Source organism: Ursus maritimus, unplaced genomic scaffold (genome assembly GCF_017311325.1).
Source record: "Ursus maritimus isolate PB19 unplaced genomic scaffold, ASM1731132v1 scaffold_2, whole genome shotgun sequence".
Classification (NCBI taxonomy): Eukaryota; Metazoa; Chordata; class Mammalia; order Carnivora; family Ursidae; genus Ursus; species Ursus maritimus.
In genome coordinates, this window is record NW_024424452.1 from 37,305,205 (window position 1) to 37,326,264 (window position 21,060).

The following is a 21,060-nucleotide window of genomic DNA, read 5'->3' on the forward strand; positions in this document are numbered from 1 at the left end:
GGGGGGGGGGGGGCGTGGGCTTAGGGTAGAGTTGGCCACCAAAGCCTCGGGGCCGGCCGACGCTGTGCCCCTCCCGCAGAGGTACAGCCCCGTGGTGGACGCCGGCTCGGACGTGGTCTTCCGCTGGACCATTGACGACAAGCAGTCCCTAACCTTCCACAACGTGGTCTTCAATGTCATCTACCAGAGCGCCGCGGTCTTCAAGCTCTCGGTGGGTGGGCTCACCGGTGGGGGCGGGGGCGGGCCGGGACGAGCGGCGCTCACCTTTGCCTTCTCTTCTGCTTTGCTCCCGAGGACCCCTAGGCTGGCTGCGGGTGAGTGCGGGGGGGTTCTGCCTGCTGCCTCGCGTCCTGTGCCCCACCCGCGGCAGCCCACGCACTGCTCCCTGTCTCTGCAGCTGACGGCCTCCAACCACGTGAGCAACGTCACCGTGAACTACAACGTCACCGTGGAGCGGATGCACAGGATGAGGGGCCTTTGGGTGTCTGCGGTGCCGCCCGTGCTGCCCCCCAACGCGACACTGACCTTGGCCGCCCATGTGCTGGTGGACTCGGCTGTGGAGGTGGCCTTTCTGTGAGTGCGCCTGGCCCGGTAGGCAGTGGGGTGGGCTGTGCCCGGCGGGGCTGCTGCCCAGCTCCCCCCCCAGCCTGCTGCTCCTCACCTGCCCGGAGGCGCCGGGAGGGGCGAGGCGGTGCGGCCAGCCAGTGGGTCCCCACCCCCAGCCTGCTCATGGCCTGCCCACTGCCCTGGCAGGTGGACCTTTGGGGACGGGAACCAGGTGGTCGGCCAGTTCAAGCCTCCGTACAATGAGTCCTTCCAGGTTCCGGACCCCACGGTGGCCCAGGTGTTGGTGGGGCACAACGCCACACATACCTATACCATCCCAGGTGAGGGCTGGCCCACCGACCTGCTGTGGGGACAGTCCCCCTCCGTCTGGTGTGGGTTGATGGCCTGGGGTCCTGAACAGGGTGAAGGAGGGGTGTCTGGGGTGAGGGGTGGACTGGGCCGCTGAGTCCCGTGATTCAAGTCTTCTGGCCAGAACCTAGATCCTGCTCGGCCCCTAGTCAGACTGTTTTGGGGGAGACGAAGAGGCTTGCTTTTCATTTTTTAAGTCTTCGAAGCCTCACACGCAGAATAGAGAGTAAACTTGGGTGCCCCCAGCGGCTCTGCCTCACACTGGCGCTCGCTGTTACCCGGAGATGGTCTGCTCCTCTCGTTCCTGCCTCCACCCCGTGTCTCGCCCTGTGTCTGATGGCACCCCGCCCACGCCTCATTGCCAGAACCCCCAGGGCAGGGTCCAAGGACATTCTCCCTTCACGTTTTGCCCAGGGCCCTGTTCTGCCATCCCGAGGGGCCCCAGTGTGCTGCCACGTGGGGTTAGGTAGTGACTTTGCCAAGCAGGTGGTGGTGGTGGCCCCGGCCTTGTCCTTACTCGGGCCTGTCCCCCAGGTGAGTACAACCTGACCCTGCTGGTGTCCAACGCCTTCGAGAACCTGACGCAGCAAGTGCCTGTGAGTGTGCGCGCCACCTTACCAGCTGTGGCCGTGGCCGTGGGAAGCCGCGTCCTGGTGGCTGGCCAGTCTGTCACCTTCTCCCCACACCCGCTGCCCTCGCCTGGGGGCATCCTGTATACATGGGACTTTGGGGATGGCTCCCCGGCTGTGATGCAGCCCCAGCCAGAGGTCAACCACACGTATGCTTCAAGGGGTGTGTACCGTGTCCATCTGGAGGTCAACAACACGGTGAGCAGTGTGGCAGCGTGCACCAGCATCCGCGTCTTCGAGGCACTTCGGGGCCTGAGCATGAGCCTGAGCCCGGCGGTGGAGCAGGGCGCGCCCGTGACGGTCAGTGCCTTGCTGGAGTCCGGAGACAACGTCACGTGGACTTTTGACATGGGGGATGGCACGGTGCTTACAGGCCCCGAGGCCACGGTGGAGCACGTGTACCTGCGGGCCCAGAACTGCACGGTGACTGTGGGAGTGTCCAGCCCCGCAGGCCACCTGGCCCTGAGCCGGCCCGTGCACGTCTTCGTCCTGGAGGTGCTCCGGATCGAGCCTGCGGCCTGCATCCCGGCGCAGCCCCACGCCCGGTTCACGGCCCATGTCACCGGGGACCCTGCCCACTACATCTTCGACTGGACATTTGGTGATGGCTCCTCCAACACGACCATCTCGGGGGACCCAACGGTGATACACAATTTCACACGGAGCGGTACGTTCCCCTTGGCTCTGGTCCTGTCGAGCCGCGTGAACAAGGCCCATTACTTCACCAGCGTCTGCGTGGAGCCCGAGGTGGGCAATGTTACCCTGTGGCCCGAGAGGCAGTATGTGCGGCTTGGGGAGGAGGCCCGTTTGGTGGCTCGTGCCTGGCCTCCATTCATCTACCGGTATACCTGGGACTTTGGCACTGAGGACGCTGCCCATGTCGGGGGCCCCGAGGCCACGTTCACCTACGCGGACTCAGGTTCCTACCTAGTGACAGTTGCCGTATCCAACAACATCTCGGCTGCCAACGACTCTGCCTTCGTGGAGGTCCGGGAGCCCGTGCAGCTCGCGGGCGTCCGGGTCAACGGCTCCGGCGTGCTGGAGCTGCAGCGGCCCTACCTGTTCTCAGCCATGGGCCATGGGCGCCCCGCCACCTACCTGTGGGAACTGGGGGACGGCGGGTGCCTCGAGGGCCCCACGGTCACCCATGCTTACAACAGCACGGGCCACTTTGCCATCAGGGTGAGCGCGTGGAACGAGGTGAGCCGTGATGAGGCGCGGCTGAACGTTACGGTGCAGCAGCGCGTGCAGGGCCTCGGCGTCAATGCCAGCCGCACGGTGGTGCCCCTGAATAGCAGCGTGAGCTTCACCACGTCCCTGGAGGCTGGCAGCGACGTGCGCTACTCGTGGGTGCTCTGTGACCGCTGCACGCCCATCCCCGGGGGCCCCACCATCTCCTACACCTTCCGCTCGGTGGGTACCTTCAACATCATCGTCACTGCCGAGAATGAGGTGGGCGCCGCCCAGGACAGCATCTTCGTCTACGTCCTGCAGCACATCGACGGGCTGCAGGTGGCAGGGGGCGGAGGCGGCTGCTGCTTTCCCACCAACCACACCCTGCAGCTACAGGCCGTGGTCAGGGATGGCACCAACATCTCCTACAGCTGGACTGCCCAGAGGGACGGCGGCCCGGCCCTGGCTGGCAGCGGCAAGACCTTCTCTCTCACTGTGCTTGAGGCCGGCGCCTACCACATCCAGCTGCGGGCTGCCAACATGCTGGGCACTGCCTCGGCCAACCGCACCGTGGACTTTGTGGAGCCTGTGGGCTGGCTGGCTGCAGCCGCCTCCCCAAACCCGGCCACGGTCAATGCCAGCGTCGGCCTCTGTGCTGAGCTGGCTGGTGGCAGTGGTGTCATTTATACTTGGTCCCTGGAGGGAGGACAGAGCTGGGAGACCCTAGAGCCATCCACCACCCACGCCTTCCTCAGCCCCGGCCTGTACCTGGTCACGGTCACGGCTAAGAACCAGCTGGGCTCAGCCAATGCCACCCTCGAGGTGGCCGTGCAGGTGCCTGTCAGCGGCCTCAGCATCAGGGCCGGCGACCCGGACCGCAGGTTTGTGGCAGCTGGCTCCTCTGTGCCCTTCTGGGGACAGCTGGACTCGGGCACCAACGTGAGCTGGTGCTGGACGGTGCCGGGTGGCAGCAGGCACGGCCAGCACGTTGCCGTGGTCTTCCGTGATGCTGGCACCTTCTCCGTTCAGCTTAACGCCTCCAACGCAGTCAGCTGGGTCATAGCCACCCACGAGCTCACAGTGGAGGAGCCCATCGTGGGCCTGGTGCTGTGGGCCAACAGCAAGGTGGCAGAGCCCGGGCAGCTCGTCCACTTTCAGATCGTGCTGGCTGCCGGCTCCGCCGTGCATTTCCATCTGCAGGTCGGCGGGGCCGTGGCGGAACCGCTGCCCGGGCCTCACTTCTACCGCAGCTTCCCCCGGGTCGGGGACCACGTGGTGAGCGTTCAGGCTGAGAACCACGTGAGCCGGGCCCAGGCCCAGGTGCGCATCTTGGTGCTGGAGGCCGTGGGTGGGCTCCAGGTGCCCAATTGCTGTGAGCTGGGCATCCCCACGGGCACAGAGAGGAACTTCACAGCCCGGGTGCAGCGGGGGTCCCGCGTGGCCTACGCGTGGTACTTCTCCTTGCAAAAGGTCCAGGGAGACTCGCTGGTCATCCTGTCGGGCCGTGATGTCACCTACACCCCTGTGGCCGCAGGGCTGCTGGAAATTCACGTGCGTGCCTTCAACGAGCTGGGCGGGGAGAACCTCACGCTTGTGACAGAGGTCCAGGATGCCATCCAGCACGTGGTGCTGCGCAGTGGCCGCTGCTTCACCAACCGCTCCGCCCGGTTTGAGGCCGCCACGAGCCCTAGCCCCCGGCGTGTGGCCTATCGCTGGGACTTCGGGGATGGGGCCCCAGTGGAGGACACGGAGGAGCCCTGGGCTGAACACGCCTATCTGCGGCCTGGGGACTACCGCATGGAGGTGAATGCCTCCAACCTGGTGAGCTTCTTCGTGGCACAGGCCACGGTCACCGTCCACGTGCTGGCCTGCCGGGAGCCCGAGGTGGATGTGGCTCTGCCCCCACAGGTGCTGATGCGGCGTTCCCAACGCAACTACCTGGAGGCCCACGTCAACCTGCGCGACTGTGTCACCTACCAGACCGAGTACCGCTGGCAGGTGTACCGGGCCCCCAGCTGCCAGCGGCCTGGGCGCATGGCCCCCGTGGCCCTGCCCAGTGTGGACGTGAGCCGGCCCCAGCTGGTGGTGCCACGGCTGGCACTGCCTGTTGGCCACTACTGCTTTGTGTTCATGGTGTCATTTGGGGACACACCGCTGGCACAGAGTATCCAAGCCAACGTGACAGTGGTGCCCGAGCGCCTGGTGCCCATCGTCGAGGGCGGCTCGTACCGCGTGTGGTCAGACACTCAGGATCTGGTGCTGGACGGCAGCAAATCCTACGACCCCAACCTGGAGGATGGCGACCAGACGCCACTCAGCTTCCACTGGGCCTGTGTGGCCTCGACACAGGTCAGGTGCACTGAGGGGCGCAGATGGCCCCCGTCCCCCTCCCCCAACCCTTCAGTAGTTCGTGCTGCCGAGCCCAGCATAGGGAGGGGGTGTCCCAGCTGTGTCCTGGGCCATGCTCTGCTTTGAAGCCATCCAGGGTCTCACGCCCCCTCCCCTGTGGCTACAGAGTGAGACTGGTGGGTGTACCCTGACCTTCGGGCCCCGGGGGAGCAGCGTGGTCACCGTCCCTCGAGAGCGTCTGCAAGCTGGCGTGGAATACACCTTCAACCTGACCGTGTGGAAGGCAGGCCGGAAGGAGGAGGTCACCAATCAGACGGTGGGTGCTGCGGGCCTAGTCCTTAGCCCAGCAAGGCAGAGCCCGGGGCCCCAGGGTGGACACAGCTGCCAGGGAGGGCTGAGCATACAGGGCCGTCTGCCCCCAGGTAGCACCGAACGTTCTCTGAGGGTTTCCTGTGTTGTGGTGCTTTTGGAAACTGTTGGTTTTCTTTAGGGGTTAGTACTTTGGATACAGTTTCTCTTTAACAAAACATCCGGCTTCGGCACTCCAGATGGTAGAGGGGCCCCAGGCGCCCTTCCCAGAGCATGGGTGTCCTCATTTCTGAACGGGAGGGGCCTGCTCTCACTCCTGTGCCTGCGTGTGCTCAACACTCCCGTGGACCCTCCAGGCAGGCCAGGACCACAGAGTGGGTGACCCCAGGGCAGCCGCTCCTGCTGCCTTTGGGTGAGGTGTGCCTATGGGAGCAGGTATGCTAGGCTCTGCTGGTGCCCTTCACGGGCTTGTCTCTCCCCAGCATCAGGCCTCTTCCGGCCGGCCTGCCCAGAGGGGATGTCTGGCGAGGTGGGAGCTTAGAGCAGGACCTAGCCTGGATTGGCTGAGGTGGGCCCTGCCCCAGGGCGGCAGAGACCTCAGGGCCTGCAGTGCACAGCTGCTGTCTCCCTACGCAGGCATTCATCTGTCTGTTCTCCTGTTCGTGGGTGAGCACCTGAGGGCCTCGTGTGTGCCAGGCCCATGCTGGGCCTTGGAGGCTACAGAAAATAAACCCAGTGTGGACTCTGTCTTTCTGGGTGTCCACCACGGTCCCCCAGCCTGGGAGATGCAAAACCAGGGAACGGACTGGGTGAGGGCTGAGTCCACAGTGCCGTGGGAGGCTGGACCTGAGGCTAACGAGCCGTTGGCCGGGCCCAGAGGAGCTTTCTCAACTAGGAGAACAGCACCAAGGCAGAGGCCAGAGGCCCGGCTCCCCCATGAGCCCCACCCCGCGACCCCACTGCGCTGTGCAGACTCCGGGGTCTGGGCCCCAGGAGCAGAGGCCCCCGGCTCAGGTCATGGCTTCACTGGGATCCTGCCCTGTCCTCAGGTGTTGATTCGCAGGGGCCGGGTGCCCATCGTGTCCTTGGAGTGCGTGTCGTGCAAGGCGCAGGCGGTGTACGCCGTGAGCCGCAGCTCCTACGTATACCTGGAGGGCCACTGTGTCAACTGCAGCGGGGGCTCCAAGCGAGGGGTGAGCGGCCGGGGGCGGGGCCGTGGGAGGGCGGGGCCGCGGGAGGGCGGGGTCGCTCCGCCCCTCAGCGCCCGGTCTGTGTGTCGACCCGCAGCGCTGGGCGGCCCGCACCTTCAGCAACCAGACGCTGGTGCTGGACGAGACGACCACCTCGACAGGCAGCTCGGACATGCGGCTGGTGGTGCGGCGCGGCGTGCTGCAGGATGGCGAGGGCTACACGTTCACCCTCACGGTGCTGGGCCGCTCAGGTGAGGAGGAAGGCTGCGCCTCCATCCGCCTCTCCGCCAACCGGCCCCCGCGCGGGGGTTCCTGCCGCCTCTTCCCGTTGGATGCCGTGCGCGCCCTCACCACCAAGGTGCATTTCGAGTGCACAGGTGAGCTCAGCGGCGGATGGTGGGGAGGCGCGGCACCTGGGCAGCAGGGACTCTGGGGCTCCCGCTGATGCTGTGAGGGCTCCGCAGGCTGGCAGGACGCCGAGGACCCAAGCGCCCCCCTGGTATACGCCCTGCTACTGCGGCGCTGTCGCCAGGGCCACTGCGAGGAGTTCTGCGTCTACAGGGGCAGCCTCTCCACCTATGGCGCTGTGCTCCCACCTGGGTTCGCACCCCACTTCCAGGTGGGCCTGGCCGTGGTGGTGCAGGACCAGCTGGGCGCAGCGGTGGTCACCCTCAACAGGTGAGCCTGGGTGGGGGGGGGGTCGGGGCAGGTGGCCGGTGGGAGCGAGGACTGCCACTCATTCACTGGGGGCCTCTGCACACAGGTCTGTGGTCATCACCCTGCCAGAGCCTCCCGGTGACCCCCCAGGAGGCCCCGCAGACCTCATGACCTGGCTGCACAGCCTGACGGAGAGCATGCTGCCCAGGCTACTGAGACAGGCTGACCCCCAGCACGTCATCGAGTACTCACTGGCCCTCATCACCGTGCTCAATGAGGCCAGCGCGGGGGTGAGGACTCCCCTTCTTTTGTCTGTCCTTTGCGGGAGGGTGGGGCCAGGCCAGTCCCCGCAGCTTTGCGAATGATTAATCCCCTGGCACATCTCCTTAAAACAACCTCTGTTCTCCACCGTCCCCACCTGTGGGCTCTCCCACCCCAATGCACACCCTGTGTGAGGAGTCCTGGGAAAGCCCCTTCTGCTCCCGAAGAAACAGGGCTTGAGCCACTGCCCGTTTCGTGATGGCTGAGACGGCCTGTGTGGCACCTGCCCTCACTGCTGGTGGGGCCGCCCGTTGCCCACTCAGGGCCTCCTGTGCTTGCTGCCCGCAGTCCGAGCAGGCCCCGGCCGTGGCAGCAGAGCCGGACGCCAGGCGGCAGCTGCAAGCCCAGATACGCAAGAACGTCACAGAGACCTTGGTGTCCCTGCGGGTCAACACCGTGGATGACATCCAGCAGATTGCGGCTGCGCTGGCCCAGTGCACGGTAGGGGGGGCTCAGACCCCTTGGCCGCACCTGTCCTGGCCAGTCTCCCTGGTCACGTGCCGGTCCTTGGCTCTTCGAGTGTGTGAGCCACGGAGGCCTCCATCCCTCCGGGGACCGTGCAGGGTGGCCCGGCACATAAGGAGCAGGCTAGCTGTAGGGAGGGCAGACGGAAGAGGCCATTCCTGTGTTGTCCCGCTCTAGCCCACGGTCACACTTGACCTAGCTTCTGCAGCTCTGAGGGACCTGCTGCCGTCATCCCGGGTTCGGGGACTGGACTGCACAGGGCTGAGCCCGGTCTTGATAGGGATGGGAAGTTGCTGTAGAGTCCTCAGCAGAGAAGGAAGCGGAGTACCTTCCCCAGGGAGTTGGGGAGCCCTGGGACACGTGGCTCCTGTGGCCATGCATGTGGCTTGGGGTGGGACGCAGGGCAGCATTCCACTGGACCTCGTCTGTGGGTGGGGAGAAGCCACAGAAGAGCTTTCAGAAGGGAGGCATGTGGGTGGAACCCACGTTTGGGGTGGCTTTTTCAGCTGTGGCACGAAGGGGCTTGGGTCATGGCCACAGTGGGCGTCCAGCAGCACGGCCAGCGTGTTGGAGCTGAGCTGGGCTGAGGGGCCCGGTGGTGGCCCCAGCCAGCCGGGCTGGATAGGGCAGAACGCGGTGCCGGCCTCGCTGCAGGTGGCCAGCAGGGAGCTGGTGTGCCGCTCCTGCCTGAAGAAGACACTGCACAAGCTGGAGGGCATGATGCGCGTCCTGCAGGCCGAGACTGCCACGGGCACCGGCACGCCCACAGGCATAGCCGACAGCATCCTCAACATCACAGGTGCGGGCGGGGGCCCGGCGGGTGTGCGCGAACCCCAGCCGCCTCCCGTCCCTCCCCCACGAGCACCGTCCATACCCTCTCCCGCTCCCGCAGGCGACCTCATCCACTTGGCCAGCGTGGACGTGCAGGGCCCGCAGCCCTCTGAGCTGGGCGCAGAGCCGTCCTCGCTCATGGTGGCGTCCAGGGCTTATCACCTTTCATCGGCTCTCATGTGCATTCTCATGCGTTCCCGCGTCCTCAACGAGGAGCCCCTGACGCTGGCTGGCGAGGAGATCGTGGCCCAGGGCAAGCGCTCGGACCCCCTGAGCCTACTGTGCCAGGGCAACAGCTCGGTCCCCGGCTGCCACTTCTCCATCCCCACGGCCTTCAGCGGGGCCCTGTCCAACCTCAGTGACGTGGTGCAGCTCATGTTCCTGGTGGACTCGAACCCCTTCCCCTTCGGCTACATCAGCAACTACACCGTGTCCACCAAGGTGGCCTCCATGGCCTTCCAGACGCAGGCTGGAGCCCAGATCCCCATCGGGCAGCTGGCCTCGGAGCGCGCCATCACCGTGAAAGTGCCCAACAGCTCAGACCCGGCTGCCCGGGGCCGCCGCGCCCCTGCCAGCTCCGCCGTCGTCCAGCCGCAGGCCTCAGTCAGCGTCGTGGTCACTCCCGAGAACAGCAACCCGGCCGCCGGCCTGCACCTGCAGCTGACCTACGCGCTGCTCGGCGGTAGGTGCCGGGGCTGCGGCGCTGGTGGCTGCTGCCTCCCACCTGGGCCCGGGCTCTCTGGGGGCAGGGGTGGTGCCCCGGGTGAGCAGGAGTTTCCTCATGCACCCCCCAGCTCTGTGGACTTTAGTAAAGTCTGTGCCTCCTGCTTCGCAAGCTGCTGGGGGCCTGGCCTGGGGGCAGTGGGGGATGAGGGCAGGGCAGGTGCCGCCCCTAGCACGGGGTTCTCCAGGCCTCTAGTCCCCGGGAGCGGGGAGGGCTCCACAGGGCTCCTGCATGTGTCACCCAGGGTGCGTGAACGGCCCGGGGCATCCGTCCGACCCTGTCCTCGTGCCACTAGAGCGCTACTTGCCCGTGGAGCCCGAGCCCTACCTGGCCGTGTACTTGCACTCGGCACCCCAGCCCAATGAGCACAACTGCTCGGCCAGCAGGAGGATCAGCCTGGAGGAGCTGGCGGGTGACGACCACAGGCCCTATACCTTCTTCATCGCCCCGGGGTGAGCACGTGCCCTGCCACAGAGGACCCGTTGCGGGGGTGGGGCTGGTGTCCGAGGGCAGGGTGAACGTGATCTGATCCGTGCATGCCAAGGTCACATGTGCTCCCGGTGGGAACAGGCACGGCGGAGGAGGACCGGGATGTGGGCCCGTCCTGGCGACACGTGGTGGAGGTGGCTTGGCCGAGAGGCCTTGCGGCATAACATCGCTGTAACTCGGAGCCTGGGGTTGGGCAGGGTCTGGCCGTGACGCTCCCCCAACTTCTCCCAGGACCGGAGACCCAGGCGGGACTTACTACCTGAACCTGACCAGCCATTTCCACTGGTCAGCGCTGGAAGTGACCGTGGGCCTCTACACGTCCCTGTGCCAGTACTTCAGCGAGAAGGAGATGATGTGGAGGACGGAGGGGCTCATGCCTCTGGAGGAGACCTCGCCCAGCCAGGCTGTCTGTCTTACCCACCACCTCACTGCCTTTGGGGCCAGCCTCCTCGTGCCCCCCAGCCACATCCGCTTTGTCTTCCCAGTGAGTGGCACCGAGCGTCTGCGTCCTGCGAAGGTGAGGCGTGGGTCATGCCTTCGGACCTGACGGCCGTGTCTTCCCAGGAGCCGGCCTCGGGCACAAACTACATCGTTGTGCTGACCTGCTGCGTGTGCCTGGTGACCTATGCGGTCATGGCCGTGATCCTGCGTAAGCTCGACCAGCTGGACGTCAGCCGGGTGCGCACCATCCCCTTCTGTGGGAAGGGTGGCCGCTTCAAGTACGAGATCCTGGTCAAGACTGGCTGGGGCCGAGGCTCAGGTGAGGGAAGGGGGTGCCTCATCTGGGCCCCCGGGCCACCCTTGCTTGCTCTCTGGCCCTGTCCGTCCTAGTGACCGTCCCTAGACAACAGAATGAGGGCTCGGTTTACCCACTGCTGGGCGCCCTCGGTGTGTGGGGCCTGCCCACGTGTGAGCTGACGGTCGGGGGGGTGGCAGAAGCTGTTGCTGGGGGGGCGGTACCGGTAGCGAGGAGAGCGTGACTTGGACATTAGATGTGCTGGGAACCAGAGCGTTTGGTTTCTTGGTGAGAAACTTGCCGTGGTCCGGACTGTGCTCCCCACGCGGCTGTAGGCCTTCCCGCGCGGTGAGCCGGTGTCCCGCGTCTTGCTGCACTGCTCCCGCGCGTCCTCGTTTGCCCTCCTGCCTCCAAGCTTCTCGCCTGGGCGTCCTTGTTTGCGCCAGCACGTTTGCGGTTGTGAATCTCCAGCGGTGTCAACGAGCCCGGGTGACTTGATCTGAATTCCTCTCCTTGTGCGACCGACCACCATTCACTTCATTTCTGTGCTTTCACCCTTTCAAGGGCCCGGTTTGGTAAAATATTGCGCGCGTCTGTGCCTGGGAGACGAGCCGGCAGCGCCGCCACGGGCCAGGTGGTCTTTGGGAGCCGGCGGGCGTGCGGGGACGGCCACTGTCGTTCCCAGGGCGGAAGAGAGCTCCCAGCCACGTTTCGGCCTCATGTAGTCGCTCGGTTAAGCCGTGTGGGCGCTGAGCATGCGCGCCGCACCGTCAGGGGCCGCGTCCCTAGACGCTGAGGTGGCTGAGGTGGCGTCCTCAGCCACGTGGAGCCGGGACTGCCCGCAGCTGCTGAGCGAAGGAAGGCGTGCCGGGCTCACATGTCTGGTGTGCGTGTCCGCCCGCCCTCCAGGTACCACGGCGCATGTGGGCATCATGCTGTACGGGGCGGAGGGCCGCAGCGGCCACCGGCACCTGGACGGGGACAGAGCCTTCCGCCGCAACAGCCTGGACGTGTTCCAGATCGCCACCCCGCACAGCCTGGGCAGCGTGCGCAAGATCCGCGTGTGGCACGACAACAAAGGTCTGTGGGGGCGCCTGCGGCCACCCCGCCGGCACCCCGCCAGCGCCCTTCCGCCTGACTCCACGCCCCCTCCCCTCAGGGCTCAGCCCCGCCTGGTTCCTGCAGCACGTCATCGTCCGGGACCTGCAGAGCGCCCGCAGCACCTTCTTCCTAGTCAACGACTGGTTGTCGGTGGACACGGAGGCCAACGGCGGCCTCGTGGAGAAGGAGGTGCTGGCGGCAAGTAAGGGCCCAGGCCGTCCCCGCCCCAGCGGCCTGCAGGGTGGCCCTGTGCCTGGGGCCTCCTGAAGCCCTCCCGTGTCCTCTCCCCAGGTGCGGCGGCCCTGCGGTGCTTCCGGCGCCTCCTCGTGGCCGAGCTGCAGTGCGGCTTCTTTGACAAGCACATCTGGCTGTCCATATGGGACCGGCCACCCCGGAGCCGCTTCACTCGTGTCCAGCGGGCCACCTGCTGTGTCCTCCTCGTCTGCCTCTTCCTGGGCGCCAACGCTGTGTGGTATGGGGTCGTGGGAGACGCTGCCTACAGGTGGGTGTCACGCTGTGGGGGTCCGGGCGACCGCCTTCTGCCCGCCGCCGCCCGCCCCTTCCCGCCTGTCCCAGCCCGCGTCTCTCTTCTCTCCTGCCGCACAGCGCGGGGCCCGTGTCCGCTCTGGTCCCGCTGAGTGTGGACACAATCGCCGTCGGCCTGGTGTCCAGCGTGGTGGTCTATCCCGTCTACTTGGTCATCCTGTTTCTCTTCCGGATGTCCCGGAGCAAGGTGGGCTGGGGGCCGCGGAGCTCCTGGAGGGTGAGTGTGGGCTGCTTCTGCCGAGGGCTGTCCGGTGTGGCCGCCAGACAGGGAGAGCCAGTGAGGTCAGCAACGCCGACGAGTCTAGCTAGACTGACCCGAGGAAAAAGGGACTACAGATGGTCACATGTAGGAGCGAACCAAGGGGACCTCACTGCTGAGGCCCCAGAAACAGGACGGATGGGGGTCCCGTGAACTGTTGTCGACCAGCCTGTCACGTGACTGAGGCAAAACCAACAAGTGCCTGGAAGGACAACTCCCAGACCGACTTGGGCGGGAATCGCAAACCAGAGCAGGCCTCCCGCGAGAGACCGGAGCCGCGCTGCAAGACCTCCCGCGCGCAAGTCCAGACGGCCTCCCCGACGGCTCCCCGCTGCTGCCAGGACTCCGCATCAGCCTTCGTGAGCTGACCCGTCCCGTCCGTGCGGCCAGAGCCACGGGGGGCCTCACAAGACGAGGAATCACCGGCCGACCAGCCGCAGCCCCTCAGAAAGGGCCGTCTGCCACCACCGGGCCCTCGGCCAGGAGTCCAGTGTGGCGCCGGCTGCCGCCCGTGGCTGGTTATGCTCCGTTAGCGATGATGAGCTCTTGATTTCCTCAGGGCACCAGCCCCATCTCAGGTGCTCTGTAGCGGCATGGGGCTCGCGGCTATTGTGGTGGACGCTGCGGATGCAGAATGTGCATCGCTCTAGAACCTTCTCTAGCACAGCCCCCGTCTAGGCTCTGCTGCTCAGGAGGCAGAGCTGTCTCCCGCTGACCACCTGCCTCTTCCTGTAGGTGGCCGGGGGCCCGAGCCCCACCCCCGCAGGGCCCCAGGTCCTGGACATCGACAGCTACCTGGACTCGTCCGTGCTGGACAGCTCCTTCCTCACCTTCCCGGGGCTGCGCGCGGAGGCGAGTGTGCCCCCAGGACCCTGGCCGGGCTTGGGGAGGGGGTGGTCCTGCCACCTCTGGGTGACCCAGAGTCTGAGGTCTTCTCTGCACTTCTCAATAGGCCCTTGCCGGACAGATGAAAAGTGACTTATTTTCGGATGATTCTAAAAGGTAGGGGTCCATAAAGAAGATGTGAGCCTTGGCGTACGTCCACCACGCCTCATGCGTGCCGTGTTACGGGGGTGTGGGCTGCGTGGGCAGTGTCGCGTGTCCTCGGCAGGTGTTTGCGGGCCCTGGGTGTTGCCACACGTCTCAGCGCCGTGTTTGCTCAGAAGCCTCTTGTGTCGTGTGTGGTGGGACTCGGGAGTATGTGCACGCGTGTTCCTGTGGGCTCCCTTGTTTGACCTGTGTCACCTGCAGCCTGGTGTGCTGGCCATCCAGCGAGGCCACGCTTCATTGGCCAGACTTGCTGAGTGACCCCTCCATCGTGGGCAGCACCCTGCAGCAGCTGGCCCGGGGTGGCACTGGCCGCACACTGGGCCCAGAGGAAGATGGGCTCTCGCTGGTCAGCCCCTCTTCACCTGCCAAATACTTCTCAGCTTCAGGTGAACGGGGGCGGGGAGGGGGGTATCCCCATGCTCTCTGCAGCGAGGCTCCGAGGTTGGGGGTCGGAGGGGCCTCTGCCCTCCCTGACGTGTTCTGTTTCTCCTTCTAGATGAGGACCTGATTCGGCAGATCCTGGCCGAAGGGGCCAGCAGTCTGGCCCCCACCACCCAGGACACTCAAGGAGAAACAGATCTGCTCACCAGCCTGTGAGTGCCTGACTCCTGGGGGTTGGGAGGCAGTGGGGAGCCCAGCCGAGAAGCCCTGTTCCCCTCCCAGGACCAGCCTTGTACTACTGTGCTGGCTCCTTCACTGCGGGGTCGGGTGATGAGTGATCTCGGGGCCCCTTCCCTGCGGGAAGGACCCCACGGGGTGACCCAGGGCCGGTAACCGTTCCCCGCAGGCTACAGAAGCGAGTGGTGAGAGGAGGGGCAGAGGCAGCCAGCATGAGGCAGGGTCTGGCTGCAGGGAGGGGTCCCCTCGGGCAGATTTTCTAAATATCCCTTGGGGTTTTTTGGGGGTTTTTTGACACTGTTTGGATTTTATAATTTTATAACCTTTTCAATTTCTGGGTTGGATGATTCATATGAAATTATATATATTTTTTCCTCTAATACTCTATTTTCCTGTTCTTTTTAACACTTCTCATTTTCAAGGAACTAAAAATTACTGAAATGTAAACTGTCCCAGAACACAGGGAAAAGGGGAAAACGTCTCCAATCCTTTTACAAAAACAGATAACTGTGGCATGATTGCATTTTTTATGAAGAAGTTGCCCATCTATTCAAAAGGTCTCTAATATGGGGAAATTCTGGGATAGTAGTTCTCAGCGGAGCAGACCCAGTACCTCCAGCCCAAAGCCCTGCCTGCCTGATAGAAATGCAGGAAGGTGTCCCTGCCCCCTGTCGCCGCGTGCTCGCCCCCTGCCCCTGCGCAGCGGGAGTGCGGCCGTGCACGCATCAGCGGTGCCGTCCCGGGGCAGGTGGTCTTCGCTCTCCTGCAGCGTAGACTCTCGGCGAGCCCGTGTGTCGTGGGCGCCACATCCGCGTGTCCGACGTGCGCGGGCACGTCCAGAACTAGGAGTGGAGGGAGCGCGAGCTGTGCGGGTCCCCGCTGACGGGAGCGCGGACTCCTGCTCGCGAGTACTACCTGCGTGCTGCAAATAGCTCACGCTGCTTCTGTCGTCAGCAAAGCCCCTTTCAAGGAAGAATTGTGTCACTGGCATTGGCTTGCTGTCCTGGCAGTGACTTCCCTGCCACGTGAACAGTAGCGCCTTTCGTGCTGTAGAAGACTCGCGATGCCGTGCGCACTGAGCGCAGCTCGGGGGCGTGCGGTCCTGTTGCGCGTACGGTCAGGGTCCAGCGGTGCGGAACCCACAGCGGGTGTGCACGCTGCCCTCGGGAATTGCCTGTCGCACTCCTGCCTCACATCCCCGTCCTCCGGTGGAGCAGCTGTGAAGCTGGCAAGAGGGTGGGCGCCCTGGGTTCTGCCGAGCGCTGTGTGAATGTGAGCGACAGATGGCTTTCCGAGCCAATGCGTCTTAGGTCACAAAGCTGCCTCAGGGCTCGGAGGCCGGGGGCGAAGGTGGGAGGTGCCGGGAGCGCTCCTTGGAAGGTTGCAGGCCGAGTCGCTGTGCTGGTGGGAGGCACTGGCCCCGGCCCCCGCCGGTGAGGGGCACAGCGGGTCACGGGGGTGGGTGGGGGCTAGGGCTCCATCTGCTGGTGGTGGAAGCAGGAGGTGAGGGGCGCTGGGAAGAGGCTCACGGGGGTTTGCAGCCCCAGGAGCAGGGTGGGTGTTAGGGCTCCTCCTCAGAGTCCCTGGCGGGGTTCTGAGCCCCAGCACATGTCTACCCTGGTTGGGGGCAGTGTCTTCCATCTCTTCACTGACTGTGGGGCGGGGGCGGCAGGGTGTGCAGGCCGGCCGCTGAGTGTTGGTACTCCCCTCTTCCTGTGCCTCAGGTCCAGCGCCCCCAGGGAGAGGACAGAGACGCTGATGCTGCAGAGGCTGGGGGAGAGGGGGCTGCCCCGTCCGGGACTGACCTGGGAGCAGCCCCAGTCGGCTAAGCTCTCCAGGACAGGTGTGTTCCCGGGTCCCTGCGATACCCCTCTGTGACCCTCCCTGTGGGCTGCCAGTCACAGGTCCGTCTCCCTCCCCAGGGCTGGTGGACGGTCTGCGGAGGCGGCTGCTGCCAGCCTGGTGTGCGCCCCTGGCCCATGGGCTCAGCCTGCTCTTGGTGGCTGTGGCCGTGGGGGTCTCAGGCTGGGTGGGCGCCAGCTTCCCCCCTGGCGTGAGTGTCCTGTGGCTCCTGTCCAGTAGCTCCAGCTTCCTGGCCTCCTTTCTTGGCTGGGAGCCTCTCAAGGTAAGTGGGATGTGGAGATCCAGGCTGTCAGCCTCTGGCACCTGCAGGCCCTCCTGATGCCCTCCCCACCCTTCCCCTCCCCCTGCAACGCAGGTCCTGCTGGAAGCCCTGTATTTCTCACTGGTGGCCAAGCGGCTCCATCCCGATGAGGACGACACCCTGGTGGAGAGCCCAGCTGTGACGCCCGTGAGCGAGCGCGTGCCCCGCGTGAGGCCCCCCCATGGCTTTGCGCTCTTCCTGGCAAAGGAGGAAGCCCGAAAGGTCAAGAAGCTGCACGGGATGCTGAGGGTGAGCTCAGGCCCAGGTGGGCAGTGCCTCCTCTCTCCTCTCCAACATCCGGGCCAGCACGGTGTCTGCCTAGAGGTTCTCCCTTCGTCGAAAACCTCACACCTGCCCTTGGCTTCCCACAGAAGGCCCTTTGGCCCCGCCCTGCCTTCCGTCACCCCCAGCTCCTCCTGTCTCAGTCCTTGCTGTGCCTCTTCTCATGTCCAGCTCAGATGCCTCCTTCTGCCTATCCTCAAGGGGCCCTGGGAGAGGTCTCGGCCTTGGGCAAGGCCGTGTCTGCCTCCCACCCCTGGTGGGGCATTGGCAGGTGTCTGTGCTGCCTTCTTGGCACCGGGCACCTTAGCCACGGGCAGTCGGCTGGCCAGCTCTGTTTGGGTGGGTCCAAGTGGGGTTGGCTGACCCCAGGGCCATCCTTGTCCGCAGAGCTTCCTGGTGTATATGCTCTTCCTGCTGGTGACGCTGCTGGCCAACCACGGGGATGCCTCATGCCACAGCCATGCCTACCATTTGCAGAGTGCAATCAGACAGGAGCTGGGCAGCCAGGCCTTCCTGGCCATCACCCGGTACGGACACCCCCACGTGCACACACCCCTCAGCCCAGCCGGGGAGCCACTGATGCCAACCAGGTCCCATCTTTCCTGGCCTTGGTCCAACCCAGTCCCCAGGGAACAGGGGCAGGTGTCTTGGTACAGTTTTGGTTGTCAGGACTGGATACGGTGCCCAGGATGGCCCCGTGGCACTTAAACTGCCCCAAATACCAGTAGGCTAAGATGAAGGAATCCCTGTCTTCCGCTTGTCCCCTCGGGTGGCTCCTGCAGCCTGCTGTTGGCTGGGCTGGGGCCTCTGACCCGCCCACCCCGTGGGTGCAAGGGAGCCGCAGGGTAGAGCGTGTGACTCTGTGTGGGCAGGTCTGAGGAGTTTTGGCCGTGGATGTCCCACGTGCTGCTCCCCTCCATCCACGGAAACCAGTCCAGCCCAGAGTTGGGCCCGCCACGTCTGCGTCAGGTGCGGCTGCAAGAAGGTGAGTGGCTTCCGGCTGCCTCGGTGAGTGCCCCTCACCTTCTCCCTGCTCTGTGTCTTTAGCTGTGAGACCGTGACCTTGACCTTCTGGGTGCAGGGACGGTTTGGGCAGGGCATGTCGGGCCCAGCCCAGGCGGCTGGTCCATGGTAAGCGCCCCTGGTTCAGTCATGCTCGTTCCCTGCAGCTCTCTGCCCAGACCCTCCCGGCTCGGGGGTGCCCGGGTGCTCCACAGCCTCGGGCACCTTCAGCACCGGCGACTACGGCATTGGCTGGGGGAGTGCTGCCCACAACGGCTCAGAGACATGGGCCTACTCCGCGCCAGACCTGCTGGGGTGAGCACAGAGGGCGCGCCCGGGGTTCCTGCGGGCTGGGGCCTGGCTCTCACACCGCCCCCTTGCCCGCAGTGTCTGGTCCTGGGGCTACTGCGCCGTGTACGACAGCGGGGGCTACGTGCAGGAGCTGGGGCTGAGCCTGGAAGAGAGCCGCGCGCAGCTGGGCTTCCTGCAGCTGCACAACTGGATCGACAACAGGTGAGGCTCCTCTGAGCCCCCCCCCACCCGCCCTGCAGCACCTCAGGCAGGCACACCGCAGCCACCGGCCCTGCTCCCACCGCCAGCTTTGCAGCTCCCTATTCCTCCTCACGGACCGCTCGGCCTCCCCCTCCTCCCCCCCTTCCCACCCCCGCCGCGCATCACCCACCACACGAGCCCCTTCCTCCGGGAAGGCCCCCCGGGTCTTCTCACCCCCCCTTCTGACCACACAGGAGCCGAGCCGTGTTCGTGGAGCTCACACGCTACAGCCCGGCCGTGGGGCTGCACGCCGCCGTGACGCTGCGCCTCGAGTTCCCCGCGGCCGGGCACGCCGTGACGGCACTCAGTGTGCGCCCTTTTCCGCTGCAGCGCCTGAGCGCCGGCCTGTCGCTGCCGCTGCTCACCTCGGTGAGTGCCGGCCCCGCCCCCGTCGTCCTCCCAGCGCCGGCCCCGCCCCCCCGCTCCTCGCCCCGCCCCGCCCACGCGCCCCTCGCCCCGCCCCAGCCAGTCTCGGCCCGTCCCCCCAGGTGAGCCTGCTGCTCTTCGCGCTGTACTTCTCGGTGGCCGAGGCGCGTGTGTGGCACAGGGAAGGGCGTACACGCGCGGCGCAGCCCGGGGCCTGGGCGCGGTGGCTGCTGGTGGCACTGACCGCGGCCGCGGCGCTCGTGCGCCTGACCCAGCTGGGTGCAGCCGACCGTCAGTGGACCCGCTTCGTGCGCCGCCGCCCGCGCCGCTTTACTAGCTTCGAGCAGGTGGCGCAGCTGAGCGCGGCGGCTCGCGGTCTGGCCGCCTCCCTGCTCTTCCTACTCCTGGTCAAGGTGAGAGCTGGGCCGGTGGGGGCTGGGCTGAGGGCTGGGCTGCGGGGCTTTGGTCAGCTGACTCCGCTTGCCCGCAGGCCGCACAGCAGCTGCGTTTCGTGCGCCAGTGGTCGGTTTTCAGCAAGACGCTGTGCCGGGCCCTGCCGGAGCTCGTGGGGGCAGCCTTAGGGCTGGTGGCGCTGGCCGTGGCCTACACCCAGCTGGCCGTACTGGTAGGTGACGGGGAGGCCGGCAGGGAGGGCGGTGTAGCCCGGGACCCGCCCCTCACTCGTGCCCTCTTCTCGTGCAGCTGGTCTCCTCCTGCATGGATTCGCTTGGGAGTGCCGCACAGGCCCTGCTGGTGCTGTGCCCCGGGTCTGGGGCTCCTGCCCTGTGCCCTGCTGAGTCCTGGCGCCTGTCCCCACTGCTGTGCACGGGGCTCTGGGCCCTGCGGCTGTGGGGGGCCCTGAGGCTGGGGGCAGTCCTCCTGAGGTGGCGCTACCATGCGCTGCGTGGGGAGCTCTACCGCCCGGCCTGGGAGCCGCAGGACTACGAGATGGTCGAGCTCTTGCTGCGCAGGCTGCGCCTCTGGATGGGCTTCAGCAAGGTTAAGGAGGTGGGTACGGCCCAGTGGGGGGGAGAGGGACGCACCCTGGGCCCAGGTGAGCCCAGGGTGCAGCCGGACTGACCGAGCCCCTGTGCCGCCCCCAGTTCCGCCACAAAGTCCGCTTCGAGGGGATGGAGCCGCTGCCCTCCCGCTCCTCCAGGGGCTCCAAGTCTTCCCCGGATGCACCCCCACCCAGCGGGGGCTCTGACACCTCACGGCCCTCCACCTCCTCCAGCCAGCTGGACACGCTGAGTGGGGGCCTGGGCCGGCTGGGGCCACGGGGGGAGCCCGAGCCCTCTCGCCTCCAAGCCGTGTTCGAGGCCCTGCTTACCCAGTTCGACCGACTCAACCAGGCCACAGAGGAGGTCTACTGGCTGGAGCAGAGGCTGCAGAGCCTGCAAGGCCGCAGGAGCACTGGGGCCCCAGGCTCCTCTCCCCACAGCCCCTCCTCAGACCTGCGGCCAGCCCTGCCCAGCCGTCTTGCCCGGGCCAGTCGAGGCGTGGGCCTGGCTAGCGGCCCCAGCAGGGCTTCCCTGCGGGCCAAGAACAAGGTCCACCCCAGCAGCACTTAAGCCCCGGGGGACCTGGGCCATACCCCTTCCCTGGGGTGGGCCTGTGGTTTCACTCCGGCTTCTCGAAGGGAGCCGGAGCAGACACCGCTCAGTGTTAACTTCTGCCGCCCTCCGGGTCTCGGACCAGGCAGAACAGCTGCACGAAGGGCCCCCAGGGAAGAGGCAGCCGGTGTCTCTCTCTGGGGGTCTCAGCACTTTAAAGAGGCCGTGCGGGCAGCCAGGACCCAGGGTCCCCTCCCCAGCTCCCCGTGGGAGGACACAGCAGTATTGGGCCCAGAGCCCAGCCTCTGAGATGCTAATTTATTACCGGAGTCCTCAGGTACAGCGGGCTGTGCCCGGCCCCACCTCTTGGGCAGACATCTCCCCTCTGCTAAGGATCCAGGCTTCGGGGAGGGAGCCTGTACCTCCCGTGGTCTTCCCCACTAAGTTATTACCTCTCCTGTGCCCCTGCTGCGTGCACTCCCCTTCCGCTGCCATCTGTGTGTCTATCGTCAGTAATTTATATGGGGTTAAAATGTATATATTTTTGTACGTCGCTCTATTTTTCACTAGGGCCAAGGGACCCGGTGGCTGAAGCAGCCCTGTGCCCACTGTCGCCCACACTGAGGGGCAGCAGGGACAGCAGAGCTGGCCTCCCTTCCCAGACGGCTGACCGGAGGGCCACGGCAGCACTGGCTGCTGCTGGGCTGCGGGTCTGGCCTGGGGCAGGTGTGGGAGGGGAGGCTTGTGAGAAGGGCACGGCCCCCCCTCCGAGGCAGTTC

General features: G+C 65.9%; 1 protein-coding gene across 1 annotated transcript in view; it reads left to right on the forward strand.

Moving 5' to 3' along the window:
- PKD1 (polycystin 1, transient receptor potential channel interacting) overlaps positions 1 to 20,818 on the forward strand; it is a 43,858-nt gene extending 23,040 nt beyond the window's left edge. Inside the window, exons 12-46 of the mRNA XM_040634451.1 lie at positions 80 to 211; positions 398 to 573; positions 754 to 887; positions 1,450 to 5,066; positions 5,233 to 5,382; positions 6,425 to 6,568; positions 6,663 to 6,942; positions 7,030 to 7,243; positions 7,329 to 7,500; positions 7,832 to 7,984; positions 8,663 to 8,807; positions 8,901 to 9,521; positions 9,859 to 10,015; positions 10,284 to 10,536; positions 10,617 to 10,812; positions 11,698 to 11,868; positions 11,948 to 12,091; positions 12,181 to 12,391; positions 12,496 to 12,622; positions 13,430 to 13,546; positions 13,647 to 13,696; positions 13,946 to 14,130; positions 14,241 to 14,337; positions 16,087 to 16,205; positions 16,285 to 16,487; positions 16,581 to 16,775; positions 17,196 to 17,335; positions 17,681 to 17,793; positions 17,978 to 18,125; positions 18,198 to 18,323; positions 18,557 to 18,731; positions 18,851 to 19,141; positions 19,219 to 19,353; positions 19,431 to 19,736; positions 19,832 to 20,818. Coding sequence (XP_040490385.1) covers positions 80 to 211; positions 398 to 573; positions 754 to 887; positions 1,450 to 5,066; positions 5,233 to 5,382; positions 6,425 to 6,568; positions 6,663 to 6,942; positions 7,030 to 7,243; positions 7,329 to 7,500; positions 7,832 to 7,984; positions 8,663 to 8,807; positions 8,901 to 9,521; positions 9,859 to 10,015; positions 10,284 to 10,536; positions 10,617 to 10,812; positions 11,698 to 11,868; positions 11,948 to 12,091; positions 12,181 to 12,391; positions 12,496 to 12,622; positions 13,430 to 13,546; positions 13,647 to 13,696; positions 13,946 to 14,130; positions 14,241 to 14,337; positions 16,087 to 16,205; positions 16,285 to 16,487; positions 16,581 to 16,775; positions 17,196 to 17,335; positions 17,681 to 17,793; positions 17,978 to 18,125; positions 18,198 to 18,323; positions 18,557 to 18,731; positions 18,851 to 19,141; positions 19,219 to 19,353; positions 19,431 to 19,736; positions 19,832 to 20,299 — 10,065 coding nt within the window. The 3' untranslated portion in view covers positions 20,300 to 20,818. The remainder of the gene's footprint in view (positions 1 to 79; positions 212 to 397; positions 574 to 753; positions 888 to 1,449; positions 5,067 to 5,232; positions 5,383 to 6,424; positions 6,569 to 6,662; positions 6,943 to 7,029; positions 7,244 to 7,328; positions 7,501 to 7,831; positions 7,985 to 8,662; positions 8,808 to 8,900; positions 9,522 to 9,858; positions 10,016 to 10,283; positions 10,537 to 10,616; positions 10,813 to 11,697; positions 11,869 to 11,947; positions 12,092 to 12,180; positions 12,392 to 12,495; positions 12,623 to 13,429; positions 13,547 to 13,646; positions 13,697 to 13,945; positions 14,131 to 14,240; positions 14,338 to 16,086; positions 16,206 to 16,284; positions 16,488 to 16,580; positions 16,776 to 17,195; positions 17,336 to 17,680; positions 17,794 to 17,977; positions 18,126 to 18,197; positions 18,324 to 18,556; positions 18,732 to 18,850; positions 19,142 to 19,218; positions 19,354 to 19,430; positions 19,737 to 19,831) is intronic.
- Positions 20,819 to 21,060: the final 242 nt, after the last annotated feature.